Raw genomic sequence first — 21,541 nt, 5'->3', positions numbered from 1 at the left:
TACAGGGAGTTAATGTTTGCCCACATCATCAGCCTTAAGGTGCCGCAGTTCCCTGTAGAAACGGATGACTCCATTACAACCTATTGGAAGAGAAACATTTGTCCTTCCAATTTGACATCCTGTACAGAAGTTTTAAAAACCGATGGGCTTTACATTATACTGAGAAACATTCTTCATTCAAGTTTGATAATGCCAGAGCCTGCCTCTGGTGTCTTCTACCTTGATGTAAGTCTATTGTAACTTTTATACCATAGCTAATAATGATGGGGGAAGGAGATTTCATTAGCACCGTCACCTCAGTGCCCAAGCAAAAGTTGAAGGCAGCTCGCAGTAGCTTGTTCAGCTTTTTCACTGGACGAGGGCTGCAGCGATATGTGGCAAGGCATGATAAGATGTTTGAAACATAGAAGGCTGACTAAAGTTGAAGTAGCTTCCTCGGCAAATAGGTTCTCTCATTTCTCATCTCTTATCATGTGGGTGGGAGGGAGTAGGGGAATAGAGCAGGTAGGTGGGTGGGAAGGAGACTACTACCCAGCCCATCGGTCAGAAGGGGCACTAGACCTGTCTGACTTTCTGCAGGAGCCAATATAAAGCATTGTCCTCCCGTGGTCCCATCCACGTTTGTCAGCCCTGTTCTTCATAATACCTTGCAATTTCTCTACACATCTACCAGATTGTTTCTATTTATCTATGGAAGGAGATTTCTGCAAACTATCTGGAGTCATTTAAAGCCAAAGTCTCAGCTATTTTCAGGGTGGTGGTGTTTTCTGCAGGTTTGTTCAAAGTTTTTTGGTTTTGTTTTGAGTCACAGTGGCACCCATCTCTTTCACATGTCTGGGGTTCTCTTTCTTTTCATTTGCTCTAGCTCACTTTGCAGAAGAGCTTTGTCTGTTCAGACCTGGAAAATGATACACTGTTTCCACTGTTATGCCTCTTGCTAAAAAACAAACAAACAAAACCAAAAAACACACAACCAAAAAACACACAACCAAAAAACACACAACCAAAAAACACACAACCAAAAAACACACAACCAAAAAACACACAACCAAAAAACACACAACCAAAAAACACACAACCAAAAAACACACAACCAAAAAACACACAACCAAAAAACACACAACCAAAAAACACACAACCAAAAAACACACAACCAAAAAACACACAACCAAAAAACACACAACCAAAAAACACACAACCAAAAAACACACAACCAAAAAACCAAGCCACCCCACAGTTTGAAGGAAGCAGTAAACGTGGAAGCTACATGAGAGCACACACGTGAACAATGCCAAAAAAATTGGTCAGAAGTCAGCAAGCACAGTCTGGAGCTTTTTTTGCCACATCAGAGCTCTAAGGCACAACTGTTAAGCAAAGACATAGGGTCCCATTGTAATTTTTCCTACAAGACAAACTGTAGTTTCATATGAAGCTGCTTACAACACACATATTAAGCATCAGTCATACTGCCCTGGGAAATGCATGCCTGAGGCCAAAAGTTCAGTTGGCTTAAGTCAGTCAAATTTTATTCCTATAAATATGTGATAAACACTCTAGAATTTGGAAAGAAAAAGCCAGAATCAAATTGGATCTAATCGCCCAAGCTTTTGAGGTGTTGATGTTAGCAAGTGAGCAAGAGGTAGTATGAAGTTTTTGTGGTTCTATAGCAAAAGTTGCACGTGTACAGCGCAACACCACAATCGCTTTCTACTGAAGACAACAGCCTAATCCCATGCAGTTATTAAAAAAACCCCAAAAACAAAAACCAAAGCAAATACCAGCAGCAAGCAGAACAAAAATCAGATCTATTTGGTACAGGAAGCTTCAGAAAGAGGGATGACTTTGTAGGAATAAGGTGGGCTATTCCGGTGTGGGAACAGCACCTTCAGAAAGAGTGCTAGTGCCACCCCACAGTTACTAACCCTTCCTCCTAGGACTGGAGATTTTGTTAGGAGGTTCTGCAGTTTTGGTCCAGCCCAACACCCACTCATCAGGATCCCACCTGATTCTCAGCCCAGCTGCTGTGGTTGCAGATCTCTTTAAAGGAGAAGGAAAAATAGGAAGGGGAGAAAAAAAGAAAAAGAAAAGAAAAAGACTCCACAGAACATTTTACCAGATCACCTACAGATCAGTCCTATTCCCCCTTGCCATAACTAAAGCATAAAGGATTTGCCCATGCAAGAGTGAATGCTGGCACACTGACAGTGGTTACTCACTTTTCTGGTCTTCCACCTTTTCTTGAAGCAACTGAAAAGTGCTTGTTAAAGCTGCATTCACATCCTTGAGTTTTTGCTGCTCAGAAATGGCTTCCTCCAACTTGCATTTCAAGGATGCGGCTTCCTCACAAGCAGAGTGAAAGGCTTCAACTTGATCCTCTGCCTAAGCACAAAACAATATTTAAGAAAAAAGAAGGGGAGGAGAAAAAAAAAGCAGCCCAGCTAACACGAGGAGCCTCTACAGTTCATGTAAATGAAACCAAACTGCATCTGTTCTTTCTCAGGAAGTGATAAAGCTCCCTCTGAACTTCTGCATTTTTACATTGGGGTGGACTGTGTATGGAAGCTATTTTTGGTTGGGTTTTTTTTCCTCTCTTTTTTTTTTTTTTTTAAAGCCACCACAAATATGCAATGCTGCCTCTTTCATCAGCAAACTGTTGTCACCACCCCCTCAAATTTTACTTCCTCTGCTGGTTCCACTTTTGCAATAAGGCACTCCATTCCGAATATGCGATTTCCTTTCCCAAGACCAGCGATGCATTGTACGTAGCCTTTTGCATCCGCTTGCTTGTTTTCTGTATAGAAGGAACCAGGCTGTCCCTTACCTGTTTGCCAGCATCCTCAAGCTGCTTTGTCACTTTTTGCAGCTCTAAACCAAGGGCTTCTACCTGGCCAGCAGTTTCTTCTTGTAACTGTTTGACAGTTTCTATCTCACACTGCCTGTAGGGTGAGAGAGCACAAACCACAATCCGTTACTGACGTTTTAGAGCAGGCATGCCCAGGAGATGACACACGCTGGTTGTTGAGACATGCATCAAGAACAACATTCATCTGTTATATATTGCAGCTTCCCAGGACCCAGCACCAGGGACTTTGTCCTTGCTAAACACCATTCAACCCAGTAGGCAGACAAGGCTTTTCTATAGCAGCTCCAGAATTAGGAAGGGGAGGGAGGTTTTCCCTGTTTTCTCCCCAGCTGTGCTTGCCCCAGCCAGCTGGGTACCATAGTGGAAGCTTGCAGAATATCCAGAGAACTCTCAAAGAGCAAGAGCTTAGTGGGGCAAACTTTTGCAATTTGGTCAAAAGAATGTATTGTTTCGTGGTTTGGGAGAAATAGTAATTGCATATGCAGTCAATCATTCTAGAAATGATACCCCGGAGCTATTACTGCAGATACATAGCTTCATCAGATTAATTTCCCAGCGTTTCAGAGGGTATTTCACTTGACAGGAAGCAGGTGACATCAGAACCAATGCTAAAGATGATGGCTCACAAGGAACCTCTTCTTTTCCACTGCAGAAACCCTTTTCCTATTTCTTCTCTAACTCACCTTCTTTTTTTTCTTGTTGCTACCACCACAAACAAGTTTGATACAGAGAGACAGCTTTAAGAAACCAAGCCATCAGTATTTTTATCATCTCTTTTCTGAGTGAAGGGAGAGCACGTGGGAGGTCTACATTAACAATGCTAAGTAGAAGATAAGTCAGGCAAAAGCGCAGTATGAATGCTCTGCATTAGCTCTCAGGGATGCAAAGCCCTAGGAAGCTGCTTACACCCCAAACCCAGGTAAAGGCACACGTGCAAAAATTCACATTTAGAGTAGGATAGCAGAAGGCTCACACTATGAGTAAGCCTGGGTTCCACACAGACAACAAATTCAGATTAGTTGTTCTGGCCAGAAAAAACCTTGACTAGCTGCTTTCCTGAATGTCTGAGGAAGAGAGGAGGGAGAGCAGGCAGAGGTTTTTTGCTGCCATATCCGTAAACATCAAAACTCATAGCACGAACCATGGGCCAATATACTAAAATTTAAAGTTACACTTTCATATTTAATGAGATAACTCACTGAAGCTATACCCTTGAGAGACTGAGACATCATATCACCTGGGGCCAGCAATTACCTCCCAAAGCAATAATACCTGCTGGAACACATTTTTACAGGTCTTCTGCTTCACACAAACCCAGCAGTTCATTTAATGGTTGCACCGGCTAGATAGGCAGTGCCCTCTTGCTTTAACTGCTCAGTCTGTGGTCTCCCTGGTGCTTTCAAAGACATCTCCAAGACTGTATGTTACTTCATATACAGACCTTAAGTCCCACATGGTGTTTACGTTATGCTAGAACCAGATCCACTCTCCAAAAGAGCAGATAATTTCCTCTATGAAAAGTCTTCATAATTCAGCAAACTTTGTTCCACAAGACAAAAAAATCCCACCCACTAAACAGCTAAGCAACAAACAAAAAGCAAACAAAACAAGAGATGCACACAGACACACACCTGGCAGAGAGCTCTTTCCTTAGGTGAAGTTGCTCTGTCTTGGTTCTCCTCAGGTTGCCTGCCATTCGAATAAAATCCTTATCCAGGGAGTCTTTGTATTTTTCCAAGAGATGAAGTTTCTGGATCCAAAGGTGTCTTTTTTCTCCTAGTTCTTGCTTGAGACCCTGTGGAATTTTGAAAATGAGTTGCCACGCGCTTAGATGAGGAGCAGAGGTGGAGAGTAAACTAAAGCCCCAGTTTTCACGATGGGAATTGATTTCCACCATTTAGTACCATCATCTACATCCAACACCATCAGCAATAAAGATGGTGAATGATTGACAATATTTTGTAATCTACTCACACAGCGTCTGGTTGCAGCGGGAGGAGAGGGGGGAGAAATGAGGAAAAATACAGTTTAATAAGGAAGATATTATAAAGGGGAAATGGGTGTGTGTTTTGTACAAAACAGTGTTTTGTGCAGTCTAATAGGTTAAGAAAGCTATCTAAACTTCAAACCTGTGCCTTCTTACTCCTGAATCTGATGGGATGTGGGAACAGACAGGCTGGACTCCTACCAAGTGTTAGTACTTTACAACTGTTTGAAGGTGGAGCAATGCATAAGTTTGCACAAGAAAACATAAACCTTCTGTATGCTAGTTCAATTTGACAAAGGGCTCCCACTTTTTTTAAAAGGTTACTTTTAAGTCAAAAGCCACTTTTAGCCTTCCTTTCTGTTCAAGTCTGGGGCACAGAGATAGCCCTTTTCTTCTTTATCCCTCGTAAAACAAATACCATAAATACTTGCTAACTGTAAGCGTGGCAGAAGACTACATGACACATGAGGGAGTCTTTACAGCTTACCCCAGGAAACCTCCATCACAAGATGTCCAGATACAGCAACAAAAAACATATTTCATAAGGGGAAGTTTTTAATAATGACCATCTTGCAGGAAGACCTAAAATTTATCATTTAGATTTCTGTGATGCTTTCCTCAAAGTACAATTAAGTCCATTGGCACCAATTTGAGTTCGTATTACACAAAATGAAAACTTAAAAATTCCCACCAAACCCCATAAATTCATACTTCAGTTTGTCATACGTGCCTAGCAGATGAAATCTGTCCAAGAGATGAGGCCTGTGACAGAGGCTTTTGGTTTTACATCCGACTTGTAGGAAGAAAAAGAGGCAAATGGTAAAAATGAAGTGTTAAGTAACATTGCATCCTCTGTGTTTCTCCAACAGTGACCTGCAGGATGAAGTCCTCTTCCTCAGACCTTGTTCAACTGAACATACAAAATAGAGCCCTCAGCTTTTAAAGAATACTTAAGGGGAGTCAAGCAGAGATCAGGTAAGAACGAGGTTCATATTTCTGGGATTTTACATTAGTTCAGAAGGGAAAACGTCAATCCTACAAATATGGGCCACGCTACCTACTTGCCAGTTAGAGTCTAATGTTGTTGATGAACTTCAAGACGAAAGAATGCAGCCTATCAAGTATCATGCTACAAAACAAAAACAAAAAAAAAAAAAAAAGAGAGAGCCTGAGCAATGTTGCTCGATAGGTTTACTAGGATGACATGGGATGTGATCATGTGCAAACACCCACATCCTGAACATCAGTTTCTCAGCCCAGGCAGGCAGCACTTGCTCTTAGAAATGAGATGGTTTTGACATAAGTGGTATAGGCTTATCAGGGCACAAGTGCCACAGTCTTATCTTCCAGCAGGAGAAGGGTGAAAGTTTTTACTGTCACCATCTACATACGCTTAAATATATGTGTATATGCACAAAACCACAGGCACACTTACATTTTACTTTCTACATAATACACTTCAAAACATACTTAAAAAAAATACTAAAACCCAGCAAAACAAAACATGTCCATAAAACATTTTGCAGAAAATGGTGGGGAAGTGTTTAAGCTTCAAGTGATAGTGCATGGCCCAAGATTTAAATCAATTTTTAAGATTTAAATCAATTTTTTTATTTATTTTTTTTTTTTTAACAGAAGATTTCTCCAAGGCTGGAAGCAGCTTTTTTTTTTTTTTTTTTTTTTTTTTTTTTTTTAGATCTACTGTTGTTCAGCTCCATTTACCATATTTCCCCACATACCTGGCTTATCCTAGCTAGGTGAAGACAATATAATTGACATGAAGTCACTTGCTATCTCCTATCCCCACAGATCCCAGAACAAGATCTGGTCTTTTTAAAGAATCTTGTTCTTCCTCGATCCTCTGTTAGCTTAGTTTCCAAATGCATCGCTCTCTAGGAGACAGAATAGGATTCACATGCCGTGAAAACTCCAAAACCCATATCAAAAGTTTTTGGCTTTACATATTTAACAGGAATATGATCCCAACGTGAATGGTAAGTTAACAAGCATTTTTCAGCTGTGACAACTTTAAAGAAGGAAGTTTTTAGTCAAGATCAAAAATTACTGCAATGCACGAGCCAGCCGTTTCCTAAAGTCTACCCAAAGTCACACCAGGGTGAAGTGACCGAGATGCTTGCACCTTCTCCAAGGAGAAGCTTTCAGGATTTACATAAAAAAGAAGAAAATAAAGTTGGCTGGAGGACTGGATGGCTCCAATGATTGCTCCTGCCTGCCCAGGAAAGATGAAGAGGGCCAGCTACAACGTTTTGCAGCACCAGAGGAAAATAAGGGTGGCTTTCTGCTTAGAGCCAACAGCTTAAAGTAGTACATACTGTGGTGCCACCTGCTATGGCCCAAGTGGGATGAATCGAGGTTTTTGCATCTATTAAGGAGTCAAAAGATAGCATTAATAATTAATACAGTTTGGTGGAGTTTTCTGTAGCAGTGTTCCTAACAACAGATTAGTAAGAAGGAGCAGGTTAGGAAAAAACATCCAGCAAGACGAAAATTTCAGAAACGGTGCTGTTACATGGGAGGGGAAGAGGCAACAAGAGCAAGAAAGTTGAGCTGTGTCCACAGATTGCTGCTACCACAAGAGGAAGTTATTTTTGCCAGTTACCTTGAGCAAAAGTCTTTACTTTCAAGCCTCACAAGAGGTATGAGGAATAGTAAAAATACATCATGCAAGATTAAGTTGTAAAATACATTTTTGTGGAAGCTTTTCCTGCGGAGTGTGTCCAGCAAAAGCAGAACTCTGTCTTTCAAAAGAAAGCAAGCCCTATGAAAGTTTTGATTTGGAAATCTGGTTATAAAACCACCTGTCTCCTCATCTTGATGGTCAATGATCCACCACAGTAGTCAGATTCAGAACACGGGAAAACAGGTGCTCCTTGAGCACAGAAACATGCAGTGGGCAGAAAAGCTTCACAGCTCACACAATATAGTGTTGCCATCTAAGCTCATTTCCCCCTTCAAATCGACTTGCTTCATCTACCCTTTCCTTCAAGCATAGTTTAACAAAGGGAGCTCTTGCACAAGACAAGTCAGAAAAAGCACAGCATTTAAACGAAAAGCAGTTATCCCTTTCCTCCTCAAAGAAAAAAAAAAAAAAAAACCACAAAAAAAGGTTACAAAAGATATTTCTCTCCATAAATCCATCCATCTCTGACTCTCAAACGGACTGCTAGCACCTCAAGTAATTAATTTACATAGCATGCTGCAGTAGAGTAATCACCTTAAGTGTTTGCACAGTTCCACTATTTCATAAAATAGCTTCAGAGAAACAGCTACTTACCACAAGTTTTCTTTCCCAAACTTGTTGCATGGTCACATCAGGATCTTTTACCCATTGTAAAGAAGTCATGACAAGCTCCTCTGCTTCAGAGGCTTCCTCTTGCTGAAAGACAAAGTAAAAATAAACACACGCACAAAAAACAACCCTAAAATCCCCCCAAAACCACCAAAAAACCCCAACTCCAAAGCCCCAAACCTTGGCATTCTAGTAGTAGTCTGACACAATGTTGCCCAGAATTACACAGGTTATAAGTTACAGTGTTAGTACAGGTGCCAAGTGATATTAGAGTAAGTATGCCCCCCACCATCCAGCCCCCAAGCAGCTTTTTTTTTTTTTTTAAAGGACTAAATATGATCTGATTATCAATGCTCGGAGAAATTCTAATTAAAAGTCTGTTAGAAGAACATGTCCTTATTCACATAAGCTCTGCCACTGACCAGGTTTTGCATGATAGTCTTAAATTTTTCTCCAGCACATTCAGGTCCCTGAAGTAAGAAGAATACTTCACGGTCCAGCGTTTCATCCAGGGACGTCCATTCAGTCTTGGAAATCTTTGAAGAGATGGAATAGCCAGCTAGCTTATTTTGACATCTCCTTATTACTAACCAGAATCAGTGACATTTAAACTTCTCTGAAGCATCCCTGCATTGTATTTACCAGAAGGTCAGAGCTACCGAAACTTGAAGCTTGTAAAAGCTTTTCAAAACCATCATGTCATGGGGATTTTAAAAAAAAAAAAAAAAAAAAAAAAAAAAGCAAGCCAGCCAAGCTGCTGAGTGATCCAATGTAAATTTTCATGTCAGGAGTAGGCAAGAGGAAGTCAATAGTTAGTTATCTTTATTCAGAAGATGCTTTACCAAGTGGTGAATAAGCAGAGTTCTTACTCGCTTTACAGGTGATTTGGTGGGATCGTGCCTCAAGACAGCATTTGGGAGGCAAACAGTGACTCACTGTGACTCTGGGGAGCTGCAATATGGGACAATATGTTGCTTTTGAAACAGATCTGCCTAGCCAAGTATACCTTGTATTTCTGCGCCTATAGTTTTAGTCCGTTAGTAGATTTATTTTTTTTTCTGCTGCAAATGAGAACTCTTTGCAAATGCACCACATACAAAACCAAGTAGCAGCACAGTGAAGTATTACAAGAAAAATTACTGCAATAGCATATATTTGTTATTAGCTCTGCTGCACAGCTTGCATTTGAAGGGAAGACAGCACTGTAAGGAAGGGTGGGACTCCATGGAATATCTTTAGGGAAATGGGCACAGTGTAGCTCAGCTAAAAATCCGAACCAAAACCATAACATACATGTAATTTCCGCCCCCCCCCCCCCCCCCCAGTATTTTTCTATTTGAGTGCTGGAAAGCTATGAGAACAGTTAATTAGAGACCAAAACTTCCAGTGTTTGTGAAGTGTGTCTGATCAAAACTGTAGTTCCCAAAAGTCACCAAAACCATCTGCCGGGTGTTCTGCAGAGGGTTTGAAGTTGTGTCCCTCATGCCAGACTCAACTGCAGTACTAGGGTTTTGTCAGCCTGTGCCAGACTCATCAGAAGGATGCATCTCTGAGTCACTGTCCAAAGACCTCGGGGTGGGGAGGGGGTGGGAAGGGAAAAGCACTGGACAGAACTTCTAAAGATCAATCTCTGTTGTACCTGCTGAGGGGGAAGGGAGGGATACCTACAGACAAACGCTTATCAGAATTTCTAAAAATAAGTTCGATGAAGACTCTACAACCTTGTCAAGATGTTTACTCTAATGCTTAATTTTCTTTTTACTATATTAGACTTCAGGGAAAGAGTCTCCCCTCCTGCAATTGAAAAATCATTTTTTGTGGCTGGCATAGGCAGTACAAGAAGAAACAGACAGTTACTTTCCTCAGTATAAAAGCCTTTATATATTTGAAAACTTCTGTCTTCTGTCAGTCTGTTCTGCTGCTAGCTAAATGCATGACCCTAGGTCTTCCAAATTTACTTTGTAGGTCTCATTTTTTAGACCCGAGTGTTTCGTTTGCTTTTCTTTGGACTTTCTCCAAGCACTTGGGACAACATTGTAACCTTCACATTCTACGCTTATGTCCTAGGATTAATGGCTTCCAATTCCAGGGTTATCTAGTGATCTACAGGGAGTGAGCTTTGTTCTTCCTTTACTCATGCAAGGCAACTGGGATGAAATTCAATGAAGATTTGATTCATACCTCAAAAGACTGGGCAAGTTCCAGTTCACAGTGCAGTGAATTCATCCCTCCAGGAGTATTACTGTTGTGTAAATTTAACAATGGGAAACTCAACCCATTTCTAAAAGAAGCAGAAAAAAAAAAAAAGCGTGTATCAGCCCTTTTTGAGTTTTGATGAACCACATTTCCTGGCACTTGTTCACAATACTTACGAGATCAGCTCTTGCTGCATATGTTGCATGTTCTCCAGTAGCTCATTTTTTTCTGCCCGCAAAGTCTAAAACATACATTAGACCTGGTTACGGTGTTAGTTTTTCATGCAGAATAAGCATAGGATATACATGCTTTCCCCTCACACAGTCAAAAAATAAACTCTGTCCCGTACCTCTATTATTGAGGAACACTCCACAATGGTTAACTTCAGTTCTTTGATGTCTTGCTCCTTCTGCAGAGATTGTGAAGAAAACAACCTTTAAAGTACACAACCTGACAACTAGCACATTGAAGTGCATTTGTAATACTTACAGCTATGATGCTTTGTAACCAAAATAACATTATACTTAATCTGACATCACAGCAGTAAACTGTGTGATTCAGGTTTGAGCAGCAATCGAATTACATAATGCAAATTTAAGAAGAATACAGTCAATTCCCTTGCATACTGGCTAACAGAAAGCGCTCAGAAGACCTTTTTGTACGTAAGTCCTGAAATTAGGGAGACAGAATAACTCTTTCCAGGTGCTATGTTTTAATTTATTGCTTATCTGGTTTCTTTACCAGCAATAGCAGATTAAACTAGACAGAAGCCCTCTAGTTTTAGCTGAAAACCTGGACTATATTATGTCTGGCATGAGTTTTAAACCCAACTGACCCTTAAAACAAGTTGCAACATTCAAACCAGGACACGAGTTTACTCTCATTAGTTTTCATGATTAAAGGCATAGAGTGTATCGCTCTGTGGATTAAACACCATGAAATGGAAGGGCTGACAGAGAATTTATCAACCCTCATGGTAAGACCGAGAGGTTAGTAGAAGTAGCTTTCTTAGCATCACAAACAAGCAATGGGCTTCAGTCATGTTATGCCATTACAATAGAAGACATTGCACAGGCAAGCGGAGCCTGTCTTAGAGAAAACAGGAACTTTGAGTAGGAGCTCTGGTCCTCTCACCCCTTTTATGACTTCTTCCTACTCTTCCTCTTTAAAAATAGCTGAGGTTTTTGAAAGAGATGAAATGTACAGAAAGCTAAGCAGGAAAAGTGAGGTTATAGAACCAAGTTTCCGGCCTTGGAAGAGAAAATTGATGTATGGTGCTGAAGGTTTAAAAAAAAAGTTTTCAATCTTCGTATACCTTCTGCAGGCCTAGAAAAGAAAAGTTGCCATAATAATTTTCAGTGGCCGTCAATCCTATCCAATCTGCCTTTGGATAGAGAGCCATAAGAGGGTTTTATTTTAGCTTACAGGTAAACCTAATCCTGACGCCAACAAGCCAAGTCACCTTTATCTACAAAAACATGCAATCTGGCAGTCTGCTTTCAAAATTCCTATTTAGTCAGTAGACTAAAAAATCCTTTTTAAAATAAAAGGATACTACAGAGACCATAAAAGCTTTGAATCATTCAAGGAGGAGAAAGTGAAAGCTATTTTAAAGAAAAAAAAAAAAAAAAAAAAAAAAAAGGAAAAAGTGAATTCATTTGTGCCCTTAACCTAGTTCTGGCAAAAAAACCCCTGAAACCAACAAACAACCAACCAAAACCAAAACAACCAACACCAACAAAACCCAAGCTACTAAATAAAAACCACACTCAAAGTTGTCAGCCGGATTACATTGAAGTTAGTTTCTCCTGTTACTATTTGAATTCAGCTGCACTCGTTTTTTTGCAGACAGCAAAAAAAGTCAAATATTTCATCAGCTGATTTAGAACATGTTCTGCTAAACAGAAACTCCATTAGCCTAGAAGACTATTTGCATAACTCATGAATCCAGAGTGCCAACACTCTTATGTAGTTTTATGTCTTTGTTTTCTAATACAAAATACAAGTTTAAAAACAACATCAGAAATGTTCGTTCTTCAGCAAAGCCTAGATAATTACACCTCAGCAATGAGAGCGGATAAATTTGCTTTTCCATTGGGTTCTGTATCATCATTTCTAGTTGGACACGAAAATTAAGCAGTTTAAGTAAATGACACGAAGGGAAGGATCTTCTACAGCTACATTCTTTTACCAGCTGTTGAAGGAAGTAGCCTTTAGAAGTTTCTGTACATTTTTCTGAAGTTTGCAAGTTTGTTTTGTTTTAATAGGTTGTGTTTTTCTTTTTTTTTTTTTAAATAAAAGCAAAATCCTGAAACCTTTAATTATGCTGACTCATAACCAGGTCCTAAAGCACATCTCGCCTACTTTGAAGCCATTTATAGGATCAGGTTCTGCAGTGTGAGAACAGAAGAAATAAAAGTGCCACAGTGAAGGCTCTTGCCTTGCCTTTTTACAAATCATCCCAGAGTCAGTATTTTCAGTCAAGGCAGTAGAGAAGTAAAAGCAACTAACCTGGATCAAGCTTGCCTCTTTATTCCCCACAGTGCTCTCGTATATATGGGCTTGGATCTGAATGATGAAGAGATCAAAAATCATTCCAGTCATCACTATCCACTACAATACAAGTCCTGTTCCTACCTCCTACTTGGAAGGGGAAAAGGGGAAAATTCCTTGCTTAGAAAAATCAAAATCTTCTCCAAATACCTTGCATAGTGTGTTTCAAAGTCCAAATCTTGTGCCCAGTTAAAAGTGCAAGCGTTCTTAGCTTTCATGGTCACCTTTGCTTTCTTTTGTCTGTCCTGGCTAATAGTTTCAGCAACATCAATATATTAGAAAGTTATGCTTTGGTTTTCTCAAATAGCAGGGAAAAATTTCCTAAAACTTTAACTTGGAAGAAAGAATGAAACTGTGGATTTTATTTTTTTTATTTTTTTTTTTTTTTAATATTAGCCCAGTTTTTAACCTCCAGCCAGCAACTGTCTTGGTCAAAGCTGTCACACTGTCCGAGCTATGATTGCATTGCAGTTCTTTAATACAGACAGGTTCCGGGCTGTCTACTTTCCAGAGGCAGAAATTCCCCTTACTAGACCCAAGTAAACTATAGGCTGTCGTTTTGTTCCTCCTAGAGTTGAAATGCTTACTTGAAGCTCTGCTACATTTTTAGACAGCTCCAAAATCTTCTTTTGAAGTCCGTCAGTGTCCATGTTATTCCTAATATTCTGAACAAGATACAGAGCATTTAGGCACAGCTGAACAGATCGACAGCTTCTCCTTGAAGAAACTATGCAAAATGACACTTCCACCCCCAAGCTACTGCCTACTCTAAAGCACTACCAGCATTTATGCATATACATTGTATATGCTTGCCCCACTGAAACTGTTTCTGCTACTTTTTCCTCCCATTTCTCCAAAGCACTGTTAAAAAAAAAAAAAACAGACCTCAAAACACGATTTATAAGCACTACCAGACATAGAAATCTAAACAAAAGCTTTCAGGTCTGCAGCACAGGAATTATTTTTGCAAAAATGCATTTAATAGCTATTTGGACTTGTGAGATTTTTGGAAAAACTAATCTTGATTGTGGTAAACATGCAAAGAACAATGACTACTATGTTGTTGTAATAGATAATAGATTCCTGAATCCATGAGGTGCTTCTTTTCATTACTATGATTTATATATGATTTAACCTGTTTCTCTATTTCATCCTAAGTAGTCTAAAATACAGGCTGTAACTAAGTTTTTAAACATTTTATCACCTGATAAATCTGGTTTATAAAATATTTACTTTAATGAAATAAATAAAGTAACAATGAATAGCTCTCCTCTGACCAACAAAAAAAAAAAAAATAAATGGGAAAAGAGAGCTTAGAGATATGCTGCTAATGGAGCTACATTCCCTACAAGCCCACTGTAGATCCTTGGCCAGCGTCAACAGGTCCATCTGTGAGCAGAGCCCCCAGCCACTGCATTTTGTTACGGGATTTACAGCTCTATACAGGGCTCCTACTTTGGATGTTAAAGGAGAGAAACAGAAGTGAACATGAAAAGAAAATATGTTGGAGATTGTTTCAATATAGAGTTAGTATATTTATAGCTGCATTAACTAGAGATATTTGGAATTTGTCTATAAAGCTTTGAAAGAGAAGGAGAAAAAAACCATTTGTTCCTGTCCCACATATCCTTACTTACCCACCAAATGGAAAGTCTGAGTAACAATGCATCTTCAAGATAAAAAGTTTTATGATAATTCATCCTTGTAAAATGTAAGATATTTTGATAACCTAATTAGCATAACAGCCTTCAAAGTCTGACACACATTTCATTCCATAATGGTGAGCTTTTAGCTAGACAGGAACACATACTTGCAAAGTCATGATTTATTTTACCTCTTCCTGGAGAGAAGTAATTTTGATGACAAGAGACTGATTTTCTTTTTCCTGATCAGGTTTATAAAAAAAAAAAAAAAAAAAAGAGAGAAAAAGAGAAAAAGAAAATAGTTCTTTTTCAGCATGTCAAGTTCAACATTCAAAGCAAGTCAAAAAGCAACAGACCACAAACACATCCAGAGCCCAATATGAAGCTGTGGTGTTGCACTCCTTTGGTTCAGAAAGCACAGCTAAAAAGGGAGTGCTGAGACTGGCCCAGCTGATGAACCCTCACCGAAGGGTTTGTCACAGGCATTTCCAATGAGAGACCACTCAGACCACTAGATTATAGGAAGGAAGTATTCAAGGCCAGAGTGAGCAAGTCTGGTCGTCCTCATGCTTGAGTCAAGGCAAACCTGGAAAGCCTATGAGCCACTCTACACTTTTTTCATAACAGACATGAAGAAAGGTAGTAGTATCCCACTCGGTGCCTTCACTGCACAGGGAACAGTGACTAAGGGACTTACAAGCACAACTACAAAACTTCTGATAGTGTTCCTCTCTCCCACCCCATGTCATTTTCATAAGGTGAATTATGCATGTAATCTCAAATTAAAGCAAAACAAAAATATACACACACTGAGCCACACCAAAAAAAAAAATAATATCTTGTATTCTTGCTAGGCATGGAACACTTTTTTTGGTTTCTAGATACCCACCATGAGCAGTGTACAGAGCTACGGAACACCAATTTGCAGCTATGCCCAGGCAGCAAGACACAGAGATGCCACTGTAGTGTGGACAATGTGCATGGCAGTAACACAAACGTGTTCTCTGAAGCACCAAAGCTCTGGTTTCTGGCAACACTTGCTAAAGCTGCAGCCACATCAACCTTGTTATCAGGCCACTTTACACCTCTTACAGTCACACAGGCTTTGCTACTCAGACACCTGGGGTGCAATTCAGATGCTCTCATGTAGGCAGCTGGAGCCCTTCGAAACATGCCAAGGCGTGCTGCCTGGATTCCAGCTGTCAGTCCAGAACGGACAGGTTTCTGATAGCCCTTGTCATATCTGCCAGCCTGTATGGACATTAACGATAACCTCGGGATGTTTTGGAAAATTGCTCTTTTGTGTGGACATCTGAACAGAGTCTCCTGGCTCTAGAAAATTACATGAATTTCTGGCAGAACATCACCAACTTAAGAACAGACAGGGCTCAATGATGGCAGCACGAGACCTGTTGTCTTTAAGCATAATTATATGTAAGAGCAGCCCTTTTAATTGTTTGCTTCATTGTAACTGACAATAATTTAAAGAAACTTCCATGCAAAAACTTCACAGTGTTTTTGTAACACTAATAAATCACATTTCAAACATCCTCAAAAAGCCTCAGTACCTACTTTAGGTAGGTCATATTGCTGATTTTTACATATTGAGTGCTCATGCCATTGCTACAGCAAGGTATGAGATGCTGCACAAAGTAAGCTAAGAAATAAGAGCGCCTACTAGCTGTTTATTCTGGCAGAGAATCTTCTGTCTTTTCTCTTCTGACAGGTCCAGGTTGTTTTTTGCTTCTTCTAGTTCTTCTTCTAGTGATTTGGCTTTCAGCACAGAATACTGGATGCTGCTTGGGGGGAAGTAAATCCAGAGAAATGTTAGGAAGTTACTATTGGTCATTAGATAGGCTTGAAATAGGAAGAACAGTATTTTTAGAAGCCACCAGGGACTTATTCTTTGGCACAGGTACTGAACAGAAGAGCAACAATCAAGTTTAAGCCCATCTTTTTTGACCACTAAGTAAAGGCTCATGGACTTACCCTCTATTTATCACCCCCTTCCGCTCTCGCAGTAAGGGATGAAACTCCAGGGAAACATAGCATCCAAGATAGCATGCATTTGTTTGCATCCACCTAAAAATCTAGCTTGTAACAGTCAGGTTACCTGAGCACATAAACTCATCTTTACAATACTTCACTGCTAGCAGTTACGGAAGCCACTTCAGTTCAGTTTTCAAGGATCAGTTCCACATCATTTTCTTATCCTGATCCAATACCCCAAACGACGTATATTTAATCAATGAGGTAAGGCCCTTTTCCCAGCTAGCACTAGGCTGCAGAGCACCCCAGAGCACATGGTCCAACATAAGGACACATGTCCCTTGCCAGCTATGCTGCAGGATTCTTGCTTTAATCTCCCAGGAGATACTGGGAATGGTTTGGCTGTTAACATAACTGTACCAATTAATTGGATCAGATAAGCATTATGAATTCACTGTAACAATAGGCTCATACTCATGGCATTAATGGGTCCCCAGGCTGCAGCAATACTAAGCTAGTGAGACAACTCACTTCAGTTCCTCAAGGGACTAGCAAAATAGCTCTCACGCTGCCAAACAGAGGGGAAATGGGCACAAGTGCGTGGTCTAGGATTGGAAACTTTCCGGTGGTTGGCTGTTCTCTTGGTAATATTAAGCGTTTTTTTGTTTTTTTTTTTTTTATGTGCTTTGTTTTTTTGATTTTGCTTTACCCTAATATTTCACCTGTGTGTGCCTGCAGCACCTCATGCTGCAGAACCAGGTTATAAGGTGAATGACTGATTTTATAAGAACCAGGAGGTACAGAGAAGAACAATCAGGCAAGAGAGTTAAACTCAACAGATATTACATTAAGTCAAGAAAGTTGCTGTTGTGAAGCACCGGTGAGGCTAAAAGCATAAAACAAAGCTGGGCCACTTGGAAGAAGATAGGTCTGCCCACGGCCATTATATTGTAGACCTGGTGCCATCAGGGTCTCCCACCTTTTTATTTGTTGACGCAGATCCTCATTATCAGCCAATAGCTTATTGTTGGTCTCATCCACAGTTTCCAGTATGAGCTTCAGCTTGTTGTTCTCTTCCTGAAGCTTCTGGTTGTTGTACTGCAGGTCCGCAACACAGGTTATCAAGTCAGAAGTCTCCCTATTCAAGTAACAAAAGCAGGAAAGATTGAGAAAGGTGATTTGATTTAATTTAGACTTTTTAAAAATCCTGAAGCCCTGCTACGCTGATTAAAGAAGCGAGAGGAGAGCCCACAGAGAACTTGTAATGCTTCAGTGTATAGTCGTTCACTCTGCACGGAGATATCAGATCATCTTCAGATCAGTTCTGTAATTCTAAGGAAACCAGGAACTGTTTTGTTTTTAAGCACTTTTTTTTTTTTTTAAATGCTCCCTGAAATGGAAGTATGCCACCAGACAAGTGCCACATCTGGATGTCGGCATGATAGTATCTTAAGCCTTTGCTAATCACCTCTTAGGCCACCATGAATACTTTTGGGTATTATCTCCAAAATTTCTGGATACTTTCTTTTCACCTAAACTATCCCCCACTTATGCTTTCAACTGAAACTTGAACAAGGATCACCCTTTTGAGATCCTGAGAAACAATATCAAAGCATCAGAAAGCAGATTTTAAGATTTTTTGATTATGCATAAAATGCAAAAGTTATCTTTGGAACTTCTGGTGTTTGATAAGTGCTTTGATATTAACAGAATCCAAATCAGAGTCATGACTATAAAAAAAACCAAAACAAAACACAAAACCAAGGACCAGATATTCAGGAGATTGTGTCTTCTGTTGTCATACACTTTAGAACTTGGGGGAGGGAAGGAACCAGTTGAAAAAGGAAAAGAAACACGTGGCAAAACTCTGACCACATGGAATTAAAGAGACAAATGGACACAGGAGAACCAAGATATTGGTATGAAAAATTACTACCGTGTTTTTAAGCCTGAGCAGAAGCTGTCAGGAAGAAAGTGATAGCATCAAGAGCTAGTGCAGACTGAGGCCAGCATTAGAAACTCTACCAAGATAGTTTTCTGAAGCAGTGGTTCTAGGAATTGCTCTCCAGTAATTCAGAGCTAGGAGTACTGAATTCTGAGAAAGAATTGCTTAAATGGACTTACATGTCTTCTTTAGACACATCACCCCCAAAGGCCTCCAAGCTTCCTGATGTAACATTCATCGGGACATGCGTCTTTTTTGCTGAAAAAAGTGGTGGGTTTGGTTATAGAGTAAGAAAGTGGAGCTTTCCCGAATAAAACCAGAATCAAGTGGTCTGTACCTTCAGAAATGTTTTTATGCACTTTAAGTTCCAGGTCTTCCATGCTTACTGTTGGTTCCTTGGTGGCACCATCTTCCCTGAAACAAGGAAGCATCAGGCATCACAAAATCAGCATGACACTAGATGGCTGAAACCTTTTAAATGTTACAAAGTTGGTAAGCAAAAACCCACACTGTGGTCACAGTGTCCCGATACCATCTTTGTTCCAGAGTACGGAAAGCGCAAACCACAAAAGAACTTTCTACTCTCCTGTTTTCACAGAAGCTTTTAAGAGACAGATTGTCAAAAAGCTATTACCATTTTCTCTTGCAGTCTTCAATCCACTCTTTCATGATGGCATGATATGTTTCCAGGTCCACAGAGACATCTTTCTGATCTGGGTCAAGCATGTTGCACAGCTCTTCAAGACCACTATCTTCCAATCCCCGACTAGTTGTACGTCTCAAATAATCAACTATCTTGGAAACTGCTACTTTTCCTAAAATAGATACAGATGTCCACGTGCCGGATTCTGAAGTCTAGTAGGTCATTATAAAAAGCTGTTAAAGGACATGCTACTGATCTGCACTAGTGTGTATTCAATTGCCCTTAAGAGCTGTAGCCAAGCAACTGATCCCTGCAGTTCTAGTGTGACCTGGAAAGGAACAGTTTAGAGCTTTTTTTGTTTTGTGGGGGCTTTTTGGTTTGTTTGTTTGTTTTTAAAACACAGAAGTGCGAAAGTCCAGTTTACCAGTTTGGTGGACTTGAGTTTAAGAAGAACAAACTTGACAGTTGCTACACTACTACTTTCATGTCTCTCAAACTGGGCAAACCCTGTGACTGACATTGTCTTACGCTGCTAGATGACTCCTTTCTCTACCACTTTTAGTGATGTTTGAGGTGAATTATCTCTAGCTCTGAAGTGGGGGAAGGGGAGGGAAAGAAGAGGGAAGAGACAGGCACTGTGCAAAAGAGGCACAGATATTTATTCTGCATCTGCCACTCCTACAGCCACCTGGGTAAGGGAGCTAGTCAGGCTACGCATATCACAGGTTGGCATGTCTCCGGAATCATAAGAAAATTTCAAGGCTGAGATTGTATTAAGAGGAGAATAAAATGGAGCAATGAAAAACCACTGGCAAACCTGTGTGCTCTACGTCACACGCACAGAAGACAGGCGTCAGTAGGTCTTCTTCACAGATCAAGCTCACATCATGCACGTTGTCAGCTTCATACCCCAGTGACTGCCTCCATCCTATGAAGAATAAGTTTGTTGTCATATGTCTTTATTTGTTCATAGCAACTTTCACGCACCACAGCTTTACGTTTGTGATAGCAAGAGCACACATAGCATACCACAGTTTGAATAACACTTGAAAAAATATATATTTAAGGATAATTAAAAAATCAGCCAACCAGCTGCATCCCCCCTACCCATAAAAACAGAGCTTTTACTGTCAAATAACACCAGGAACAGTTCATAGCTGAAGCCTCTGTGTTCGCAACTGGTTTACGTACCTATGTCTACACATGCATTTTTGGCAACTCTGGCTATTCTTTTGCATGAAGTAAACACATAAAACTAACTACTAACTCACTTCCTCCATTCACATTAATATTTTTGAAAGAAAAATTAAGACTTTACTCAGCTCTTTTTGCAGTCTTATTGGTTTTGAGTGATTTAAAACCATATTTTTACTAGCTTAAGTAGTAAACAAATGTCATCCATGTAGGCCGAATGTTCAGATATCTAGGATTTTGGATTGGGAGGGGTTTTCCTTCCCCCACTGCCCCCTGGATTTTTACCTCTTTCACTCAAAGATAATCTCTTTGGCACAGGAGATTGGATCACAGCACTTTCTGACTTTTTATCAGATGTGAAGAAATACAAATTCCGACTTGACGCAAGATATTTCTGTTCACGAGGCACATCTTTAGATTTAATATTTGATAAAGAACACAGTTGGTTCCCAGTATTAGCCTCTCTGGATCTGAAGTAGGATGGAGAACAGTTCTCCATGGGGCATACTGGCATCCATGAGTTGCTGGATCTCTCTTCACTTTTAAGGACTGAATATGTAGCATTTGAAGAACAGGAGTCAGAGATACGCCTGACACAGGGCGACAGCAACTGCAAGTCTGCAGAGAAAACACCGTCACCGCTGGGACTGATTAAGTGTGGACCAGTACTATCACGACTTCTAAAAGTGCTTTTCTTCAGTATTTCTTCTAGATTTTTTTTAATATTGCATTGTGGACTGTCAAAGTTCTGGGACTGAAATTTTGGTATCTGCAAAGCAGGGTTAGAGACTTGGTCCATCATTTGGATAGATTTGATCTTTCTGCATATGCTGTCCACTGGATTATGATGCCGTTTGTTAGCTCCATGTTCTGAAGACATTATTGATTCACTTCTATTGCAAAGCACCTGGAAAGAATAGGGACGAGATATAAGACTCGGGGTGATCAACATACACATAGTCTTCATGCTAATTTTTCCTTTCAGCAGACAAGTTGGAGTTTCAGTATCAAGTGACTTGAAAATCCTTGATGCACATACCAGCCGTGACATAAACCTTCAGCTATGATGTTTACATCTCCAGGGAACTAGAGGTGATGTGGATTTGGAAAAGGTGGGGAAGAAAGAAGGGAAGAAAGAAAGAAAGAAATACTTCCTGAAATCTCATTGCTTATTCTTAAATACAGTAACCACGTCAGAGGGTGGGAAGAAAAAATAAG

At 40.0% G+C, this 21,541-nt stretch overlaps 1 protein-coding gene across 1 annotated transcript in view; it reads right to left on the bottom strand.

Annotated features, from left to right (window-relative positions):
• IRAG2 (inositol 1,4,5-triphosphate receptor associated 2) overlaps positions 1-21,203 on the bottom strand; it is a gene marked incomplete at both ends in the record, with an annotated part of 39,699 nt that extends 18,496 nt beyond the window's left edge. The window contains 18 exons of the mRNA XM_082480830.1: positions 2,217-2,379; positions 2,822-2,936; positions 4,495-4,658; positions 8,146-8,247; positions 8,565-8,696; positions 10,342-10,441; positions 10,533-10,597; positions 10,706-10,765; positions 12,868-12,924; positions 13,497-13,574; positions 14,744-14,794; positions 16,231-16,348; positions 17,521-17,679; positions 18,666-18,744; positions 18,824-18,900; positions 19,121-19,301; positions 19,947-20,057; positions 20,609-21,203. Of these exons, the coding sequence (XP_082336956.1) occupies positions 2,217-2,379; positions 2,822-2,936; positions 4,495-4,658; positions 8,146-8,247; positions 8,565-8,696; positions 10,342-10,441; positions 10,533-10,597; positions 10,706-10,765; positions 12,868-12,924; positions 13,497-13,574; positions 14,744-14,794; positions 16,231-16,348; positions 17,521-17,679; positions 18,666-18,744; positions 18,824-18,900; positions 19,121-19,301; positions 19,947-20,057; positions 20,609-21,203 (2,407 nt within the window). The remainder of the gene's footprint in view (positions 1-2,216; positions 2,380-2,821; positions 2,937-4,494; positions 4,659-8,145; positions 8,248-8,564; positions 8,697-10,341; positions 10,442-10,532; positions 10,598-10,705; positions 10,766-12,867; positions 12,925-13,496; positions 13,575-14,743; positions 14,795-16,230; positions 16,349-17,520; positions 17,680-18,665; positions 18,745-18,823; positions 18,901-19,120; positions 19,302-19,946; positions 20,058-20,608) is intronic.
• Between the last annotated feature and the right edge of the window lie 338 nt (positions 21,204-21,541).

The sequence above is a fragment of the Vanellus vanellus genome, assembly GCF_965231255.1.
Source record: "Vanellus vanellus genome assembly, chromosome: 1".
Classification (NCBI taxonomy): domain Eukaryota; kingdom Metazoa; phylum Chordata; class Aves; order Charadriiformes; family Charadriidae; genus Vanellus; species Vanellus vanellus.
The sequence above is the reverse complement of the archived record's forward strand: the minus strand, read 5'-3'. Positions and strand labels throughout refer to the sequence as shown.